This window comes from Ictidomys tridecemlineatus, chromosome 6, assembly GCF_052094955.1.
Source record: "Ictidomys tridecemlineatus isolate mIctTri1 chromosome 6, mIctTri1.hap1, whole genome shotgun sequence".
Lineage (NCBI taxonomy): Eukaryota > Metazoa > Chordata > Mammalia > Rodentia > Sciuridae > Ictidomys > Ictidomys tridecemlineatus.
Genome location: NC_135482.1, coordinates 91,323,968 through 91,346,789, shown reverse-complemented (window position 1 = coordinate 91,346,789; position 22,822 = coordinate 91,323,968). Strand labels below are relative to the sequence as shown.

The 22,822-nt window shown below is 37.5% G+C and overlaps 1 protein-coding gene across 1 annotated transcript in view; it reads right to left on the bottom strand.

Moving 5' to 3' along the window:
* Slc15a5 (solute carrier family 15 member 5) overlaps positions 1-2,629 on the bottom strand; it is a 90,317-nt gene extending 87,688 nt beyond the window's left edge. Inside the window, exon 1 of the mRNA XM_078052401.1 lies at positions 2,269-2,629. Coding sequence (XP_077908527.1) covers positions 2,269-2,629 — 361 coding nt within the window. The remainder of the gene's footprint in view (positions 1-2,268) is intronic.
* Between the last annotated feature and the right edge of the window lie 20,193 nt (positions 2,630-22,822).

Here is a 22,822-nt window from a genome sequence, read left to right as displayed (position 1 = left end):
TAATATATATATATATATATATAATATATATATATATATTTCTTTTTAAAAAATCAATGTCATTGGTAGAATGGCATATGGACTGGAATCCGACTGACAACTGGTTGTATAGTAAGTTGGCCATGGTCAAGAAGAAGAAAGCTGAATTTTTGAGCTAAGTTTATAGCAATTCAGACAGAAGACACATTTCTGATAGAACCTCTGATATTTAGTGACAGGCTGGAACCTAATGGTACTTGGGAGCGGGAAGACAAGGAAATAACTTGTAGTAAGGAAGTGAATGGATATGGAGTTGACACAGGCTTTCTGTTTGCCAAATTCAAAAGTTTTCTGTTCTGGTCTGGTGACTTTCCCTGGAATTTAGACTGATAGGAATTATCAGGTTAAGCAAGAAGAAGTTACCAAATGCTGCTGAAGTGGCCTGTTATGGAGTCAAGCAGAATAAATTATTCATGTTTCTGTTTAAATGTTTCTTTATCAGAAAGCATTCCCTGATAGAAAATAGCAACTCTGTCACTGTCTATTTCATTCCATACCCTTAGGGGGCTCTATTTTTCATTGTAACACTTATTACCACCTGACATAATATCTATTTGTGTGTTTATTTTCTCTCCCCTTACCTGAAAATCAGCTTTAGCAGAAACTGACGGTTTTTCCCTCTGTTACATTCCCAGACCGTGGGACCATCACTGGTACAGAGTGGTCAACAAGAAGTATTTGCTGAATGTTGAGTCTATATTTGCCATGCAGCAACTTGGCTTTTATTTTGCAGAACTTAAGCAGTGACATTTACAAGTTCAAATCACGCTCTAATCAGTTTTCTGAATGGTAATTTGCTACTGTCGGAAATTTTGTGATAGGTAGAGCACCTGGTATCTGTTATCCTTTCTTCCTTTTTCTCCCTGCCACATGCATTTCAGTTGCACTTCTTGCTAAATAGTGAACAGTAAACCACTTTCTCAAGTTCCTCTGCTCAGGACTGTGGAGATGAATTTGGCTTCCCCATTGTTTTGTATCTATATTTAGTTTCCAAGTTTTTATAGCTTTTCACATGTTCTTTCCTGACTTGACACTTCTCTATTGCTTAAACCATCATCCTGAGACTTTTTTTTTTTTTTTGGTCTCTATTTAATTTCTAACTGTGGTTTGCCACCCTGTTTATTGATGAAAACCATTTTCTCAAAAGTTATGCCCATCATATCTTCAGTGACTCTTGTCTAAGAAGAATAACTTGAATATTCCAGTTTAAAATTCTAGACTATTCATCAACTTGACATTTCCCCAGCACTTCTCACAAGATCCCCAAGCTTTTTAGGTATATTTATTTCTCTGTGTACTGAAGCACAGTGTAGTGCTTCAATGCACACATTTTCAAAAGCATATAACCATAGTTAAAAATATAGAAGTTATAATTTCCTGTGCTTTCTTAATTACCCTATGGTTAATTGACAGACTTTTTTTTTGGTGGGGGAGGGGCTGGTACTGGGGATTGAACCCAGGGTACTCTTCCACTGAGCTACGTCCCAGCCCTTTTTATTTTTTATTTTGAGACAGGGTCTCACTAAATTGTCCAGGCTGGCCTCAAACTTGGGATCCTCCTGCCTCAGTCTCCTGAGTAGGTGGGATTATAGGTATGGGCCACTGGACCTGGCTTAAATACAGGCAAGAATACTGAGACAAGAAGATTGCAAGTTTAAGACCAATCTCAACAACTTAGCAAGGCCCTAAGCAACTTAGTGAGATCCTGTCTCAAAATAAAAAGGACTGAGGATGTGGCTCAGTGGTTAAGCCCCGCTGGGTTCAATCCCTGGTATCCAAAAAAAAAAAAAAAAAGGCTATCTTTTGATGCAAACATTCCTCAATTCTTCCAATTATTCTACATGAACTACAAAAAACTTTCCATCACATTTCATCCTTTTTGTGAGGTGAATTAATTTCATGTTTCACATAGAATTTGTAAAAAAAAAATTGTGTTTGGGATATTAAGTGGGAAACAAAGGCATTCTAAGAAGAACAGAAGATAGACATGTAAAGAAATAGTTGTTATATAATAAATGCTGTGCTATACGTATCAAAGCATCCTTTAACACACTCATATTTATCAGCATCTTAAATAAAATACACTATGAAATAGACTGAAACAGCATTCTTACTTCATTTATCACACTTTGTGCTAAGAGCAGGATAAGAGTAACATAAACCAAAAAGTCTAACCAAAATCTCTTCAGTTAAATTGCAAAACAGCTCAGTCAGCAGGGGAGCACTTACCTAGGAAATGTAGAAATAAGCAGATATACACCAGTTTATTTCTTCCTAGGAAGATGTCAGCCAGCCACCCCACAAGCACAGGAGTAAGTATCGAAGTTCCAATAAAACACAAGTTCAAAATGGCTGCCTGGTAATTGTGGTAGCCCAGTTTGACGGTGCAAAAGGGGATCATGTTGCAGACCACTTCAAAGAAGGTGAATCTCTCACACAGCTCCACCAGAAGCAAGCAGATTCCAACCTGAATTTTTTTCACAGAGTTTGGTGATGAAAAATAACCAATATGTCTTACAGTTTTCTCCCTCTCAATGCTGAGATGTAAGGCCACTTCCTCATCTGTTATTGTAAAGTGTGTAACAGACATGACCGCCCTCCTCAAAAACAACTTGTGTTAGTGGTTTGGACTTGGTGATTTTTACCCCCATCTCTCTAATGAGAAAATAAGTAAGATTGTTGCTTTGAATTTCACATACCTATGCAAAAATTTTTTAAGGCTTTTGCACATTAATGTTGTTCGTTTTCATGATCCAGAAGCACAAGAAAGGAGACTTGAGTATTTGAACATTCATGGTTCAGTGTAGCCAAATCTGATTTGTTTGTTTAATTACTTAGAGACTAAATTAGGCTCTTCCTCCAAAATTATATTGAATTACATGAATCCAGTTGCCTATGTATGGAAACTCGTCTGCCTCACACTGATAAAGGTTTAAATACTGAGGCAGAAGAAGCAGTTTTTCAGGAGAATTTGAGCAGAGATCAAGAAATAATTTGAGTCTAATAATTTCTGATATTTTAATTAAACAAGCCAGAACATTACCAAGAGATAAAACGCAAAAGGAAATCTGTTTTGAGGGGGCAGGATACCTTATCATTATTACATTTCTTGTTATTTTTGGTTGGGATTCTGATAAGAAAGTTAATTAGGTAACAAAAGTGCTAGTACATTTAGGTAACAAGCAGAGTTTACAAGAAAGTAATTTAAGTGTATTAATGAAAGGAGAAAATATTAAACAAAACCCCACTTCCTTTTAGTTGACCCCATGCTTGTAGAACAGACTCTCAGAGGAAATCAGAATCAAAAGGCACCATTTGACTTCCTTATTATTAATCAGCAGTTAGGGATATAGCAACCAGCTTCCACTTGCTTTGGGGAATATTGGATCTGGTCTTACCCTGACCTTCCAGCTGGGTGAGTGGATATTAGCATTCTACTTTGGAAAGCAGGAGGGTACCAATTAAGCTAAAAAAGTGCCATCAAAACACCACCTTATCATTTAGGGTTTAGCTACAAGGACATAGGAAGACAAGAGGATGGAACTATTGGGTTAAAGTCATAATGATTTAGAACATGAGTATAGGAATGTTATTTTCTTATTGGAGTCAAAGCTAAAAGACCAGTGGGCATGGTGACACATGCCTGTAATTCCAGATATCTGCAAGGCTGAGACAGGAGGATTGTTCAAGGCCAGACTCAGCAACTTATCAAGGCTCTGAGCAACTTAGTGAGAGCCTATGTTGATATTTAAAAAGTTAGGGAGCTGGGGATATGACTCAGTTAAGCTCCCCTGGGTTCAATCCCTGGTATCAAAACTACACAAAACAAAACAAAAACCAAAAGACGAATGAAGATTTTAGACTATTATATGATAAGTTTTTGTCCTGAGAGATTGGAGCAAAGCACTTTCTTTTGATCCCTTCTGATAGTCTTATTGCACCAGTAGCTATTTTTATCTGCTCAGCATCACTTTTTCCCACTTTATCAATCATGTTCTATTTTTCCTTTGTGTAGAGTGATCAGGCAATTTATTACTCAAATTTTGACACTTTTGTGAGTGAAACGTACATTACCTGTAGTTACTACTGAAAAACTGGTGTAAACTAAGATTGTCCAGGGCCAACTCCAACATGGTGTCAACTTACTTTTGGGGAATAATGTCCATTTAATACATGAATTCATGGTGGGGCTGTCAATCATAGTGTCACTGTTTTTCGCACCAAGGGGATCAATGCATGGCCTAAGAGATTCTTTGTACTTCTCCCCTTAGCAGTTGTAGTCATGTGTGAAATGACTCAAGAAAGCACATGTTACAAGTTGAACCATTCATAAAGCAGTACCATATGAAATTGCCCATGAAACTCAGCCCTCTCTGGTTCTTATCCTTTAGGAGGCACGAAAAGGTTGCCCTCCTGTAAAAGGAAATCAATTTAGAGAGGTCAAGGTCTTCAGGAAAGTGTTTGAGCCTTTTTTAGGAATCCTCAACTGAGTCCAGAGTTTTATTTGGGTTTCAGAATTACCTCCCAATCTTTTTCTGTCCTCATCTAAGACTATATCTTCCAAAGAATATGTGCAGGGTAGAGGCCAAAACGAGGTTGGAAAAGGGGTTGGAACTAAAGACCAGGAGAAAGAAGACCTTGAGTCCATCCACGGTGGCTCTGTGGATCTAGAGATTCTGTAGACACTGATGAATCCTTTGCTGTTGCTTGGGATGGTCAGATCTCAGGAACTGTCAGCAGCACTGATCACATCTAGGTGGTGTATATCTGGTATGTACTTTCATATGTCATCCAAGCTTATCAGAATAGAAGAGGAACCATGTACAAGTTTCCCACCTGCCATCTTCAGAACTCCACTAGTATGGGCCACTGGGCAACATGCCATAGGCTCAGCTCCTCAGCCTCCTGCTCCATCTCGTCCTGGGACCAGCTGCATGTTAGAAATTGGTGGTGATGGTGGTTGCGGGGTCCTTCAGACCTGAAGGTACCACAGTGGATGTCCCAGCATCACCCATGCTTTAATTTTTGTTTTGTGAAAAGACATTCTCTGTGTAAACCCCTATTTTTCCATTATAAAGAGGTTCTGAAAATTATACAGTATGTATACATTTGTCCTTGAGCCCAGTGTGAGAGAGAATTATTTTAACCCTAGATGATAATACCTCGTAGAGTTCCAAGCTCATAATTCTCCAGTTTGATATATATGTTCCTTTTTCTGAAGATGACTAAAAGGAAAAACTGGGTGTGGTTGCATGTGCCTGTAATCCCAGAAACTCTGAAGGCTGAGGCAGGAGGATTACAAATTTAAGGCCGGCCTAGGCAATTGGGTGATAATCTGTCTCAAAAATAAATAAATAAATAAATAAAAAGCTCAGTGGTAAAAGCATCCTGGGTTCAATTTCTAGAAGAAAAAAAATTTGAAGGTTGTTGTACTCTTGCAGGGTTTTTCTTCCACACCATACAGTGACCATTCTGGATCTTGCTATTGGGTTGAATTCTTCGTAGAAGTGTATCTATACAATGTAAATAAGATGAATGAGTTATCACATTATGATGGTTAATTTTAGTGTCAATTTGGTTGGGCAACAGTGTTCCTATATTTTGTCAAGTGTTCTGGATGTTTCTGTGAGGGTGTTTTTGGATTTTGAGTAAAGTAGATTGACTCATCCAATCAGAGGGCTGAATAGAACAGAAGATCCACCTTTGTGGAGCAAGGGGGATTTCTCTAGCAGGCTGCCTGTGGAGTTCATCTGCAAAAGGGGCTGGTTTTCCAGCAATCTGCCTTGGACTCAAACCTCCACTCTTTTCTGAACCTCCATTCTTTCAGCCTCTCCTGTTAGAATGTGGGCTCACCACACCTCCACAATCACGTGAATCAATCCTCTGAATAAATTATTTCCTGTAATGCACATCCTACTGATTGTTTCTTTGGAGAACCCTTACCAATATAGATACCATCTATATTAAGGCCCCACCTTTTCTTTCTCTTTGATCATGAAGGAAAAATAAAGAGCTTAAGAGTATGGAATCCATAGCTTCCAAATTCATATACTTAACTGAGACACATCTCCTGAGTTCCCAAATAAACTGATGGACATCTTCCCCTAGCTTTCTCACTGAAAATCAAATAGGTGTTCTAAGCTTAACTTGTTACCTTCTTCCACATTCTGTTCCCTTTGCCTTGTTTTCTGTGTGGTTTACAACTTCACCCCTTACTTAAATATTCAGGTTAGAAGAAATGTCTCTTTGTTTCTTCCTGTTTTATTATATCTACGTTTTCCCAGGAAAAAATTCTTTTTCCATATTTTATTGATGCATTATAACTATACACAATGGTAGCATTCATTATTACATATTCATACATGCACAGAGTATAACAATATAATTTGGCCAATGTTGTTCCCCATTATTTTCCCTTTCCCTCTCTTCCTCCTTCCCCTTAAACCCCTTGCTCTATTTTACTGGTCTCCCTTTGATTTTCATGATATCCTTTCCCCCATCTTTCTTGTGATTTTTCCTCTCTAACTTCCACATATGAGAGAAAGCATATGATTCTTGATTTTCTGAGTTTGGCTTATTTCACTTTGCATAATGGTCTCGAGTTCCATCCATTTTCCTGCAGATGACATAATTTCATTCTTCTTTATGCCTGAATAAAACTCCATTTTGTATATATACCATGTTTTCTTTATCCATTCATCCACTGACAGATAAATAGGCTGGTCCCATAGTTTGGCTATTATGAATTGTGCTGCTATAAACATGGGTATGCATGCATTTCTACAGTGTGCTGACTTTAGGTCTTTAGGATAAATACCAAGGAGTGGTACAGCTGGCTCAGCTGGTGGTTTCATTCCTAGTTTTTTTTTTTTTTTGAGGTATCTCTATACTGTCCCAGGAAATATTTATGGAGTCCCTAACATGTTCCAGCCACTATTTTAGATTTTGGGGTTGGGGAGGAGTGTCAATTAAAATTTCTAAATATTTCATAAATTTATTCTTTTTCTTCACCTCTGTGCTGTGTGACATTTCTGGCTTGCATTTTTATCTCCAGTTGTGCTTCTTTATCAAACCTCAGTCGTTTGCATATAATTTTCATCAATTTTCCATAGTTGTATGCCCTCCTTTCCCTCTGACTGTCCTGATTTTTGTCATCTCTTATATTTAAAATGCTTTGATTTTTAAAAATCAATTAGTATGTTTAACAAGGAAACTTTAAGTTACTACTGTAAATGAAACCATTTGCCATAAATAGAAGGTAAAACAAATATAACATGAATTAAGAATAATACTTAACATTAAGTACTTTTTTCTTGGTGGGTGAGGCTCTTTTTCAAGTATGAATTCATTTATCTTAGAAACCATCTTATGAAGAAGATATTACTTTTATGATCACATTTGAACATCATAGGAACTGAGGCTCTTACAGTTAAAGAACTTAACACCAGTAATAAGTAGCAGAGCAGGCACTGACACTTAGGAGGCTGATGCCAAACCTATGCTCAACAGATGCTTTTTCTTTTACATGATAAAAGTGATTGAAAGATGATGGACAAACAACCACTTTCACTGCTAGATTCCACATTACCTAATGCCCATGCCACATGTCACCTAGAGGCAATTCAATTTCCAAGACAGTGGTAGATACTCTTCTATTTAATCCTTTTTAAACCTCCAGATTGTTTTTTTACATGTTAATTTTTCAATGTGTTCCCCTGCTTAAAGTCTGCAAATAGTTCTTTTGGACTATGGGTTCAAGTTTTGCTGGATCCTGGAGCATCAGGCCCTCTAAGACCAAGTTCCTAACTGGTGGCACTTCCCCTGCCACCTGCCTGGGCTGGGCCACATGCTCACAGTCTTGTGGCTGTGCCAGGATCTTGCTTCTCTGCTATATCATACACTGTTTCTTTTGCTGTGAATGTTTGCTTTTTCACTCACTTTGGGGACTTCTCTTCATTCTTTAAACCTCAGTATAAGAATTGCATCAACCTAGACTCTTCTTTGTGCTTTTAAAACACTGTGTACATCCCTTTTAATGCATATTATATTAATGAGTTTGTATGCCTATTTTTGTTGCTGACTATGAGTTCTTGGAGAGTGGGTGCAATTTCATACGTATTTCTCCTTTGCTTAGCACTGTGCCTAGGTTGTGGTAGTTGTTTTAGTATAAGACTAATGGCTTACAGTGGCAGTGCCATGTGACATACCCTAAAGTATTGATGAGTGTTAAAGCCCTCACTTTTAAGCTCATCATTTGCTTAGAAAATAGTTAAGACATGTTCTGAGGACATCATGTCTCCCTGGAAGGAAGTCATCTTTCCATGTGAAGGAGGGAGATTGGTGATACTAGGTGCAGTTAGGACTGGTGGCATCTGATTTTGAAAGTCCATCGTTTTAAACCAGCTGTCCTCTAATTTCAAGTGTATACAGCTTTGGTTTTGAAACCGACCATTTTGGACAAGCTCCTTATTTTAATTAAAGATCTGAGCAGTCAAGTGGTTGGTCTAAGGCAACCTGACAAATTAAAGCTCATCCTGCAATAAAATCCATGCCTCTTTGCTGCCAGTCTAGTGTTATTTCTGCAACATTGCAACTGGGTGAAAATCTACCCTGGAGCTTTGAAGTTTGAGTATCTTGAAAGTAGAAATTGAGCTGGACCAGTAGAACTTATGCCTATTCATATTCATAATGTAGTAGAAATGCTTTTAGACCCTGTTCTTATCTACACAAATTTGCACAATAAACTTAGCTTCTTGGGATGTTAGTGTCTTATGTAGTGACAAAGGGCTTTGGATTTAATGATATTTAATACTCTTTCTAGTTCTCTGAGTCTCATTTCCCTTGCTAAAGACTCTGGAAATTTACAAGGAATCATCTTCCTATAAATTTTACTTTTCATATATGTAAACTATGCACAGGGTATAAGTAAGATTTAACTATTTTAAAAGATGCAATCACCATGGCTATGGTTAATTTTTTATCTTTGTAGTACTGTCCCTGTGGATCCGATTTGAGAGGTAGGGATAGTGGAAAATGGAGGAAGAGCCACTGCATCTCTCTCTCCTCCTGGACCCCAAAGTTAAAAAATTATCCCTGGCTTTTCAAAATTATACAGGAGAAAAAACAGAAAATTTTAAAATATGGTTATAAATAGCTCTTTGGTTCTGATTTTATTGTTTCTTCAAACTCTGCAAATTTTATTCTAGAGACTTTATTCAAAGACTTGTAATTACCTAAGCTAAGCAGTTTTTCATACTTTCAAGGCTCTGGCATTATTGCACCTGTACGACGGCTTTATAATTCAGTAGTAATTGAACAGCAATTATTTTTCATGATGCATGTACATTTTTATATCAGATTGTTGGCAGATATTCTTTATGATGATGTCGTTTTCACTAATGAGGAAATTAGAGCAAGTTATCTCATAGAGTGAGATACCTTTTGCTAATTCATTTCCTAGCTCCTGACTTGAAAAGTTTTTGTATAATAAAGCAACATATACAAATGGAAGAAATGTTATCTCTAAATCCAGGAAGGTTGGGGGGTGGTGGTGAACTATTTCATAGAACTAGTAAGGTCCTAATTGTCTGGTTCACATAATGAATTCTCATAATAAGTTCGCATGTGAATTTATGTGTATATTTAGAGTGTAAAATTCTAGGAGAATAAAGACTTAGTCTTATCCCACTTTTAAGTGTTTTATAGGGCCTCCAATGAATAATAGACTGAGTTACACAATAGTTTGACCTAGGACAAAAAAAGTGGAAAACTGGTATGATTATCCAATAAACTGGGGCACCAAGTCATTCAAATTAGACCTATTAGAAGCAATCAAAATTTTAACATTTATTGAGCACCTGTTATGACAGGTAATCTGCCTGATGGTAAAGGCTTAAAAGTAAATAAGGCCTGATATTTAACTTTCAGTTCTAGTCTAATAAGTACTATGTATTTCAGATGTGCCACATGTACACACATGGCTGTGATATATAATTAACTTCATTTATTCAAGAAATTTTATTTAACACATACTGTATAAAGTAGGGAGGACACAAAGGAAAAGGCTCAGATTTGACCTTCAAGGAATATACAGTCTGGATGTACAGACAAAAATCTACATGTACAAAAACAATTAGAAAACAGTAACAATTGTTTTCCTAGAGGCACACACACAGGACATTTGGGATAATAGATGTAGTAACCTTAATAGGACTGTGCAACACTTCCTGGAGAAAGTGATATCTTAGGGATGACGGGTTGATAGGGCCAGGAAGGTAGGGAAGTGTAATTTGGGAAAAGCAGGAAAAGGGTCATCACTATGTGAAACCAAATGAAGTTTAGAACTTTAGGCACTTTTCTTTGTACCAGGGATTGAACCCAGGGATTTTTTTTTTTTAACCACTGAGTCACATTCCCAATCCTTTTAAAATTTTTTTTTTTTTAATTTTGAGACAGGGTCTTATTAGGTTGCTTACAGCCTAGCTAAATTGATGACACTGACTTTAAACTTGCAATTCTCCATGTCAATCTCCCAAGATGCTGAGATTATAGGTGTGCACCACCATGCCTGGCCTTCAGGCACTTTTTGATAATACTCAAGAATAAGGTGAAGAGGAGGAGTGGTGGGAGATGAGTTAGATGGAACAAAATTATGAATACCTTTTATGGCATGATGAGGACTCTAGATTTTGTTCTGAAATATATTCTAGAGAGAAAAAAAATTTTCCTAGTAGCAATTGGAAGAATGGGCAGGAAGTCATAGAAACTGGGTTGTACAGAACTAATCATAGATAGAAGTGATGAGGGCCTATTAATGGGCATTATTTTGGGGATGGAAACAAGGTACAGATTAAAAGGAGGAAAAATTTACTAAATTTACTACAGTTTATGATTGATTTAAATATCTGTGGTAGAGGAGGAGAAATCAGTTGGCTTCTAGAGTTTTGACTGGTGAAATCTCACAGTGTTATTCCCTGAGACAGATTAGTGGACGGGGTGGGCAACAGCAGATTGCATGGAAGTGAGAGATGAACTGGTAGGTTCCCATGTATTGCTTTTGAGACGCCATGGAAGATACAGAGAGAGACGCTCAGCATATTCACATCTGATGTTGAAGAGGCAAAACGTGACCAAAGATTTAGATGAATAGTTAGTTGAATGTTTACTGATAGCAGAGGAAACTGAAGGAGTGGTTGAGGCTATTTAATTGGGAGGTGAAAACAAGGGCAAAACAAAGCATCTTGAGGATTTCAATATTTAAGAAAGAAAAAGTTATTTCTGTGGTATCATAGGAAAAACTTAAAATGAGAGGTGTGGGATTGCCTGATAGATTTAGGAAGAACTAAATAGTGAAGTGTCAAAGTGATAAGAACTAAAATGTACCTATGTGATTTAATAATAATTCAGATATTGATATCTTTGGTGGGGATCAGTTTCATTGATACATTAAGTAATATACCAAAGGTGTTTTCAAAGTGGCTCAGGAAGAAGGAGGGATTCCACTGAGATACTTCCACTGAGATGAGGACTTGGGCAATATTGGAGGTGGGCATGAATAAAGAGGTAATCTGTCACATGGAAAAGATAAAAAAGTGAACTCCATCTACAGAAACATAATGGGGAAAATCATAGGGGCCTGATAAACATGGAAAAAAACCCTTTGGGTCTCCTTTGGCCACCTCTACTGAGAGAAATTAATATGCAATATGGCTGGAGATAACCTCTCTCCCTTCTCCAGACCTACCCATTGATCACAGTGAGATAGGAGTCAATTTGTAAGGGAGATTCAGAAGTAGAGTTTGCAGAAGTCAGCCCTCTCCTCCACCCCAGACCCAGGAAGCAGAGTATGGCAAGGCTGGGAATGGACCCAAGAGAAAATAATACTGAAAATGCAGAGAGAGACTCCACTGAGGTGTCAAAAGTACTGAGACCTAAAGATGTTAATTGACTGGAGTGGGCTAGAGAGATTGGGCCCAGAGAATTGTATAAATGATGACTGCATTTCCTTGCTGGGCCATACTCAGACTCCGTACACATTTGGGTGAGTGATATGGAATGGAGAATTTAGAGAAAATGCAGGTTGTGGTTGATAGTTTGTTTGAATTTGGGCATACCGGTCAAAATGACTGGGGATCATTCAGATAATGATGGAAATATGGGTCTGGGACACAAGAATTTGAGTAATAAGGATGTTTACATGGGAATCACTAATGCTCATTACAACCAATAGAACAGATGAGATCACCCAGGACAAACCCTGTGGGAACTCCAAAAGTTCTGGAAGAGGTAGTCATATATTTGTTATCCTTATTCACCCTTCCAGGTTCTGATGACATTGTGGCTGAAGGTATTTATGGTAAGTAAGCAAGTGAAATAGAAACTGTTCAAATAATATTATGTATTTTAAGAGTTCTTTTTAAGAAGAACTCCTGTAGTAAGTTTTAAAAGAGAAAGAACAATCTAGATTGTTCAATTCTTTGTAGCTTTTTTATTTTTTAAAAATATTTTGATCATCTTTTTATTATGATTTTTTTGCCTTTTTTTAGTTTTTTTTTTTTTTTTTTTTTGGTACCAGAGATTAAAGCCAGGGGTGCTTAACCACTGAGCCACATCCCCAGTTCTTTTTTTCTTTTTGTCAATTTTGAGACAGGGTTTCACTAAATTGCTTAGGGCCTCAGTAAGTTGCTGAGGCTGGCTTTGAACCCTTCTTTTTTTTTTTTGCTGGGCCTGATACATGCCTATAATCCCAGTGGCTCAGGAGGCTAAGGAAGGAGGACTGTGAGTTCAAAGCCAGCCTCAGCCACTTAACAACTTAACGAGGCCCTGAGCAAATTAGTAAGACTATCTCAAAATAAAAAATAAAAATGGTTGGGATGTGGCTCAGTGGTTAAGCATCCTTGGTTTCAATCCCTTCCTACAGTGATGATCCGATTTAGGTTGACTTAGATCTTTCCATTATGTTTCCTGATTCCTCCTTTTTTTGACTTTGTACTTACAGTCATAACCTGTTTATCTGCTTAAAAAAAAAAAAAACCCAAACCAAACCTTTGGGCCTTCCTTTGGCCACCTCTACTGAGAGAAATCAATGACTATTTCCTGAATCTCTTTGTGCTGTGCTGACAATCTCCATTTAACACCCAGAGAACACGGAGCATTTAGTTGTTGCACTCCCTTACATTTGCAATTCATTTTCTGTGTCAATTCGTGTGGTTGATATTATAAAAATCATTTTAAACCTAGTTTAACTTTTCTTTTTTAACGTTTGGCTTATTCATAATTTTATGAGCTATAAATTTTATTGCATTGTGAATTGCCTTTCCCATCTGCAGATAACTCTGAGGAAGTCCTTGGAGGAATTGCTTAGGATGTGGTAAAAAATGAAAAGAAAGGGACTTCTGTTGTGATTTGGTGCATGTTAGGCCAAAATGTATCCTTGAATAAAAAATGACCAGGAAAAAAAGATTTGGGCTTTGTAAGTCTGGTTTTAAAAAAATAGTCAAATAGATAAGCTCTATCCACAACATGCAAAATGAAAACGAAATTCAATACAGTTGCATAGTTTATTGAAGAAATCGTTTTAATTTTTACAGAGTCCTTTTCAGCTGAAGATTTTCTTTGGTGTGAATTATCCAGATAAGCTGTCAATAAGAATTAAAATAACAAGGAAATGCAAGTTTCTATTTTTCCTATGAAATGCTGACCTAGTCTTGGTACAGATTAAACCTAGGGTCATTAAGGTCATAATAAATATTTATTGTGTATTTTAGTCTTCCTTAGGCCTGTATTTTATCATTAAGGCAAGGAAGAAACTAAGTGCCAGAAATATGTATAAAGAAAATTATATCAATTGGTTTCATGTTGGATTTATTTATATTGAAAAAGTCTAAACAACTCAAACAATACTAAAGAAAAATTCCAATAAGTGTTGGGTTCAAGTTCATCTGGTTTGTTGATTCACTACAAATAGTTTTATCTTATCCTTCTCTGTTCACTATTTAAACCTGTCCTTTTTATGATTTCCCATAATTTATAATGCTAGTACTAAAGAGTTTGGAATCGTCCAATTTCTGAGAAGCAGGAAGTAGAAGATGCTAGTTTTGACTCTTGTTCTGATTTGCACCTTGCCTTTTTGTTTTGTACCTTATAGATTGTCCATCTGTAATAGAGACCTTCACTATGTGTATTCATGCCATGTATATGCATCCCCCCACCTGAGAACTTATCCTTAGCTCTTTCCTCTGTCCATGATGCTTTTCTCACAGATATCCACACATCCAACTTCCTTACTTCCCTTAGACTTTACTCAGATACCTTCTTCTTAATCAGGTCTACACTGAACTTCCTGTCTTAAATATTCCCACTCCACATGTGAGGATGATCTAATTTGCCTGGGAATTTTCTGGTTTTAAAACTGAAAGTCCCACATCCCAGGAACTTCATTGAACTCATTCCAAAATTTCCTAGTATATCCAAAGTTTGTTTCTTTCTATCTATCTCTCCATCCATCCTTCTATACCTATCAATCCACCTTCCCTTCTCACACATATATCTTTTTTATTTGTTTTAATTAGTTATACATGACAGTAGAATGTATTTATGTACTTTGATATGTCATACATAGATCGGATATAATTTCTCATTTTTCTGAGTGTTCATGTTGTAGAATCATATTGGTCATGCAGTTAACATATATATACACAGTAATAATGTCTGTCTCATTCTACTATCTTTCCAATCCTCACATCCCCTCCCATTCCCTCCCATCACTTCTCTCTACCTAATCTAAGGTAATGCTATTCTTCCCTAGTGCCCCCTGCCTTATTGTCACACATACATTTAATTGAATACTTCCTTGTACTAGATTAAGTTCCATAATGGTAGGAGATTTTGCTATTCCACCATAGACGCATTCCCGGGGCTCCAAAACAGTTCTCAATGAATATTTGTAAAATGAATGAAAAATACATATGTCAGGGCATAATAGTAAAAATGAGAGTAGAAATACCATGTTGACATTGTTCCATCTGTACAAACAGCTACCAAAATTATGTTTTGATTTTTATCATTCTCCTAACTCATACTTTCAGGTAAACTGTGACTGAGTCAGAGATTCCAAATGGCAGGAAATGTAATGCCTTACATCCTAGTGATTTGAACTGAAAATTGAGATTTATATAATGAAAATGCTGATTCATATCAGAATTGTGTTGCAGGATGATCAGATTGGACAGAAACTTTCAGCTGTGCCTCAGTATGTTAGACACTGATAGAAAAATAAAGAGAGGGAAATGATGGGCCTGAAAGAGCATTATAGAACTAGCTTGGCATGTGACTTTAAAGTAGTTATGGCACAGCCAGTGCTAGCAGATTGAGATTGAAATTCAATCAACCGAAACGTACTTAGGTACTTTCATGTATAGCAAACAGATATATGTTATCTAGTGAAAAAGTAAAAACCAGAAAACAAATGTAATAGACTGGGTATGTTATTACACGACATCTAATAAAGTAAAAATGAGAACACGAGGCCAGGGAAGTGACATGATTTACTCAGGATGACTCAGATAGTGTCTCTCTCTTTCCATGTCTTAATCACGGTTTCTTCCAAATTATGTCCTGGCTCTGTGACCAAGTGTTGTTGCTTTTCATTATCCCTCTTCTCTTTTCTCATTTAAAAGTCTGAAGATTAGGTATTTTTCCTCCCCCGCCATCTCCTACCTCCCATCAATCATGGGCTCTATCCATTTTATTTTAAAATATACTATAACCTCTTTTCTACCCTCAGCGCTCCTTATTCAGGCCCTTACCATACTTGCCATAATTATCAGAAGCCACTTCCTACTGTTCTTCCTGCCTCCACTTTTGTGTCATCACAATGTCTTCTCTACTCAGCTGTCTTCCATTCCTCATTCGCTCTGCTCCTGGAATAGACTCACATTGCTCACCGTGATCAGCCTTTTTCCAGTTTTGTCCTCTTCCGCATCCTCTGCTTCACCAACACCCAACTACTTGCATTTCATGACAACGTGGTGTTAGTTTCCTTCCCCTGCCGGGTACTGCCTCCTACTTGCTGTATACTGCCCTCCCCAGTTGGCTAAGTTTTATTTGTATTTCAAGATTAATTTCCAGCATTCTGGCCTCCAGAAAGATGTTCCCATGCCTCAGTCCGTGGCAGGTGAAATTACATTGCTATAACGTTGTGCTTCATGATACTAGATTATGAGGATCTATCTGTATCTCTTCTCCCTACCTCCTGTTTCATATAGTGTGAACTGAGTCTTATTCCTCTTTGCATCAACAGCATCTGGCAAAATGCTTGGTGATAAAACAACTGTTGGTTGAATGATTGAATTCACGAATGAATGACTGTTTATGGGACTTCTCTGTGATCAGCATTGTATCTATGGACATACTGCAGTCATTCATCCATCAGCAAAGGACTTCTTTTTACTCTTTTCAAAGGCATTTTTTTTAACAGAAAATCCTCTTCTATTTGAACACCTGACAAATGAGTCATACCTCAACTGTAATGAAATTTTCCTTATACTGCCAAGTCTCTGTTCCTGATGGAAGAATCCATGCTAAAACTTTTTATTTTATTCCCTTTGGACTATTGTAATGGTCTCTTGGCTGGTGTCCCAGTACACATAATTAGCAGACTTCACTTGGTATGAAATGTTGCTGCTAGAATCCAATCCAACACTGGATCAAATAAGTACGTAACTTTTGTTTTTGTGTCATCAAAATTAGAGATGAAAAATTATTATTAGTTTCACATAGAGTCTACTCCTCTGGGGAATTAAGGCAAAATTGTTTCCCTCTGGTGTTTTGTCCACTGAGTTTAAGTGAATTAAGCAACAGGTTCTCTGCTATTTCCCTTGGGAGAGTTTTCACTGTCAAGTAGAAGTGATTAAAAAAGAAGAAGAAGAAGAAAAAAATCCTACAACTTATATTAGATTTTCTTTACTGTTATCCTCCTAGTCTCTGCTCAGTTGAATTTTGGAGCATCTATAAGTGATGGAGGGTATCCTAGGACTGAAAGGTTTATTTTCCTTTGTGATGTTCATTGAAGGCAATGCCTTTATAATGACCCATTTAATCCCAGTCACTTAGAAATGAGTTAACTATTCCCTCCTTTGCACGATTTAAATTGGTTTAACATCTTTCAATGCAAGTTATTTGTGTAATTCCCTGCACATGCTAATGTATACACCTCAATCTGACTACATAGACATCAGGTCCAAACAAATGATTTCAGAGGCCCATGAGCGAATTACTGTATTGATCTATTAAATAGACTTAAAATGTTTGTTTGGATTTGGAAGTCACTTGTAATCAGCAGCATTTTAGTGAAAGGCTTTGCCTGTGAATAACTTAGTAGTAAGAGGCAAAGCCAGATTGCCTAACTACACATAGGGAGTGGAATTCCAAGAAGTTTCCCCCAAGGCTTTCATTACCAATGGGTCTTGCTATCAGGATAGATGTCAGCATTCCCCATTAAGATAATCCTCAAAGTTAGATTAGGGCCATAAGGAGAAATTTCCCCTTCCTACCTCTTCACCATTACATACAACTTTCATTAGGGAGGGCTTAACACAAAGGAAAGAAAGCTTGCTGGGATTTGAAGCCAGATGGACTACAATTCAAATACAGATTTTCCCACCTTCCAGTTGTGAGGCATTAAAACGATATTTGGCATTTCCAAATCTCTGATTTCTCATTTATAAATTGGGAATAGTAACATAGTGCTCATATGATTGTTGTGGGGATTAAATGATGCAGTGTATATAGTATGTCTTGGCACAGGGTAGATACTCAATAAAATTTAGATTTCTTTTTCCTTTACCTTTTTTGCTAAGAAGACTATTCTATTGCACAAATCGACGAGAGCATGTTGGCAAATGTAGATGAACATCTGGGATGAATTTAACATGCATTTCACAGAGATAGGAAACCAAGGTACACTTTATATTTAATTATTAATGAATTTCCATGATTGATATTAAATGGAAAGTTCCATATAAGTTCAAGATGCGACTGCTACTGCTAATTCATAATCCACTTACTGATCACATCCCCTCAATGACTCCTTTTTGATCTATAAAGCCTTTTCAACTTTTTCCCAATCTTTCTAACTATATTTGCAAATGTTATTTGGGGCACCTCAATCTTGCCTGTTCATATCAATAGAATGTAAATGTTTTATACTAAAAAGTCATTTCAGACATTCTAGAGGCCTTCCCCTATCTTATTTATAATTAATTGATCAATAATATTAATTAAATTTTCAGAGAAAGCAAAGGGTATGTTTATGAGCAAAAAGTGACTGAAGTGTGATACCATTTGACTGAATCCAAAAGCTTGTTACGCTTCAAGTTTATTTTTAAGGTCTCCAGAGATTGACTATTTGCTTTGTATTATTTTATATCCTTCTTTATTTCCCAAATAATAAAAGGCAATGGAGTCTTAAGATTTAGGATATAGATGTGGTATATTTAAAAGGTTTAAAGGGCTTTATGGGTATGTGGTATGGACAGGAGGGTCCCAACCCCACACAACTGGATGGATTTCTGGCTGGTACTGGTCAAGCCAGTGGGCAGTCAGCTTGATCAACATCCTGAAGAAAACCCAGGAGAAGTGGAGTACTGCCTGAAGTATAGTCTTGTGCTGATTACCTGTAAGAAAGCTGGAAGCAACAAGGATTTCTAGACTGTGTTTCACACTAAGTTATGATTTAGTAAGAAGAAACCAACCCTTTTTTATTAATTTGTACCCACCTCCAAAAAAAAAAAAAGATTCTCACTGCCTTAGCATTTTCATTGAATGTTGTATTTTTTTTTAAACTCTATGAGACAAATCAAAATCAACTCTGGTTGAAGAAAATAGTTCCTAAGGGCAGGTGTCTACTTTAGCTCATTTCAATCTAGAACTGGGCTCTGGTCCCATTAAAAGAAGTGGAGAGGAGTATTAATTTGCTTATTTTTACATAAATCTGCATTAATATCCATGAGGCCCTACTCCAGGTATGCAAAATTAAATATCATTAATTAATTAGTGCTATCTCTGGCAACTATATTCAAGCCTGAGATTCAAAGCATGAAAGTGACTGTAACACTCAAGTACTTAAATCCATCAGTGATTATTCATGCTTAGAGGAGACACACCAGGAAATTTTTCAGACACACACCTAGAGATACCCTCACATTTGTGACTGGAAACCTGACATTCCCATCTGCTATCACCCCTAAAATTCCATCACAAACAAACAGACATAGATTTTGGAAACAGATTTAGCAAGAGCTTAATCAAATCCTGTATATTGTTTTTCAAATTTTCTGCTCAGGTTTTGGATATGCCCCACTCTCAAAAGATAAGACACAAAGCTAAATGTGGAGGTCGTGGGTAGAAAGAGTTGAATTGCTCTCGTGTGAGTAAATGGTGGAGTTTAGTTTTGATAGAGATCCACGGAGAAGGGAAAGAAGAGGGAGAAAAGAGAACTGAGCAGCGAAGGAAGACTGAAGCTTGAATCCCTATAGTGGCCTACCACATATTTTGATTCATTGATGCAGATAATATTTCTTACGGGGAAATCACAGAACATGAGAAGGACAAAACTTTGGGAAAAATTAAAATGTAAGATGAAAAAGTGACATTCCAGTAAGGGAGGTTAAAAATGAGTTTTCCTTCTCCCAAATCTGCTGTTTGCTTAATTTTCACATCACAGAACTTGGCTCAGAATATAGTTGTCCCCATTCTAGACTATCACTGACAGCTTCTCTCTTAACCCAGGACTTTGGAGAAAACTTGGAAGCAACCTCATTTTCACCATTTATCAGTTTGATGGAGATTATATAAATAGCTTATATGACATTCACATAATGAGCACTGTATAACAGGTAAGTTGAGTAGAGTTGCATGGATTGGAAAATAAGAAAAAAATCTCAAACACAGAAGGTCAAATGATAAAAGGAATTTTCAGAATGATACATCTAAAATGGTTTTAACCATGGTTAAAAGCTAAAATAACCAATAATTAATATGGAAAAATACATGTGAATAGGAATGATAATCAAAAAATTCAGGGTAGAGGGTGTCTTCAGGGAGGGAGTGAAGGGATGGACTTGGCTAGAGGTGGACAGAGAAGGCTGCATTTCTGTGTGTAGTCTTGTATTATTCCATTTCTTCTCTGTGGAAATAGAAACTTTCACATGAGTTTAAAAGGGCGAATGGCTACCTAGCTAGAGATTAGGTTTTGCATTTTCCCTTGCAGCAATGCAATATCACGTGATTAAATACTTACCAAGGTAATGTAATTAAAAGTGATGTATGGGGGCTGGGGATGTGGCTCAAGCGGTAGTGTGCTCGCCTGGCATGCGTGCGACCCGGGTTCGATCCTCAGCACCACATACCAACAAAGATGTTGTGTCCACCAAGAACTGAAAAATAAATGTTAAAATTTCTCTCTCTCTCCTCTCTCACTCTCTCTTTAAAAACAATAAATAAATAAAAAATAAAAAATAAAAAAATAAAAAAAAATAAAAGTGATGTATGGACCTTCTGCTTGCTTCCTCAGAGGAGGTTGATTTTCTGCACATCCTTTCACTTTCCTCTTCTTTGTGCTTGGATACAGAAGTACCATACTGCCGGTGGTCCAGTCTCAGCCCTCATCTTGTGAGGGTTGCCCAAATAGAATTTAAGGGCCCATTATGGATCCAATTTTCTACAGTTTCATTATATGTCACTTTCATTCATTGAGTAGCTGCTCTGTGTCACATCCTAGGTCAAGTATCAGGGATGCAGTGGTAAGCAAAACTGATGTTGCAGAGACCCTGAAGGAGCATGTTTTCGCTCATAAAATTTCTGGATCTGAACTTGCCAATGAGTGGCCTCAACTCATTTGAGTTGAAAGAATACCGCAGAGAGGTACTGATTTCTAATGATTCTCCACCTAACAAAAACAATTTGAACAAAGGTTTGAAGAGAACTTCTGACAGAAGTCTTAAAATTTGAGTATTCTAATCAGAAATACTACTGCCAGTGACGTGGGCATGACTATAGGGACAGAGGGAAGCAGAGAAGACTCCCCGCCCCCAACTCCCCCAACCGCCAACTGAGAGGGCGTGAAGGTAGGGGCGGAGGGAAACAGAGGACACTCCAGACCACCAACTCCTCCTACCGCCAGTGGAGTGGTCGTGATTGTAGGGGCTGAGGGAAGCAGAGGGGATCCTCGACCCCCAACTCCCATTACCACCAGTAGTGACACCCAAGGTCTTAGCCGCCAGATCCCGAAGGTGTGCCCACCAAAGGGGTCCGGAAAAATTAAACTATTGACTCCCAGACCACAGCTCCACAGCACTGGGGCTTAGATGAATGACAGAGACAGTGCTCAGTCGTTAGGGAAATAGAGCACTCGGTGGGGCTGAAAGTGTAACCAGATCCTTGGGGAACCGCCTCCGGTGAGCAGGACCTGGCTGGCTGGCAGGAGGAAGGGGAGGAGGGGCCATAGAAGTGACCAACAGGATTGAGAGACTCCCAGGATCCGCCTTACAGGGATTGCTGTTGACACATTGAGGGCAAAACTCAGCCCAGAGGGCACAGCTCTACCCTTGGGAAGAGAAGAAAATGGATCTCTAAGACCTAATTTTATTTCTTATTTCATTTTATTTTTTCTCTCCCTTTTCCCTCTCTCTCTCCCCTTCCAAGTTTTATTGCTCTTTCCATTCTCCTCTATGCTATCTATCTCCCTCTCCTTCTTTCTTTTCAAGAGCACCTTCCTTCCCCTTCCCCCCAACTTTCATCCCAAGCATTATGTCCTCCATTTTGTGTAACTGTCTAAATGCAAATAGGTGAATGTTTCGAGGCTGTCTATAGGGCTCCTAAATACCTAGATACTACCAACACCCTGATCCAATCGACGGTTAGTATCCCCCTTCAGTAGAGCAATCTTCTAAAGTAGCCAAGACATACTAACACTTATACCTTCATAGCACCTAACCTAAAGTCCTAAGAACAAACAACAAATCACTATATGCATACAGAATCCAGAAGCCCTTTATAAATTGAATGAATCAGCTTTAAAGTACAATAAAGCCCAACATCTCTAGGCATAATCTCCCACCACAAAGGAGAGACAATAGAGATATACAAAGCCAAAACAAATGTATAGGAGAAAGCAATTACAAAGCAGTCAAACAGAGCTGGAAAGTAACGTGAACAACATGAAAAAACAAGGGAAAAAAGGATTACAGATAATGCAGGACAACTTAAATCTACAGGAGGACCTAGAAGCATCAGAAACATGGACAGGGAAAGAAATCAAGGCATACCTAACTCAGATGGAACGGAATTTTAAAGAAGACATGAGACAGCAAGTCTAAGAATTGAAAGTACATTTTGAAAATGAACTAAACAAACAAATTCAAACTGCAAAGAACAAGCTTTACCAGGAGATAGAGATCTTAAAAAAAAAACAAACAGTAATTTTAGAAATGCAAGAAACCATAAACCAGATTAAAAACGTGGACAAGAATATTATAAATAGGCTAGATCAAGTTGAAGTCAGAACAACAGATAATGAAGACAAAGTTTATCAACTTGAAAAGAATATAGTCAACACAGAAAAGATGATTAAATCTCATGAGCAATCTATCCAAGAGTTATGGGATCTCATCAAAAAACCAAATATGAGAGTCATTGGGATAGAAGAAGGCACAGAGGTTCAAACCAAAGGAATGCACAACCTATTAAATGAAATAATCCTAGAAAATTTCCCAGAGATGAAAGA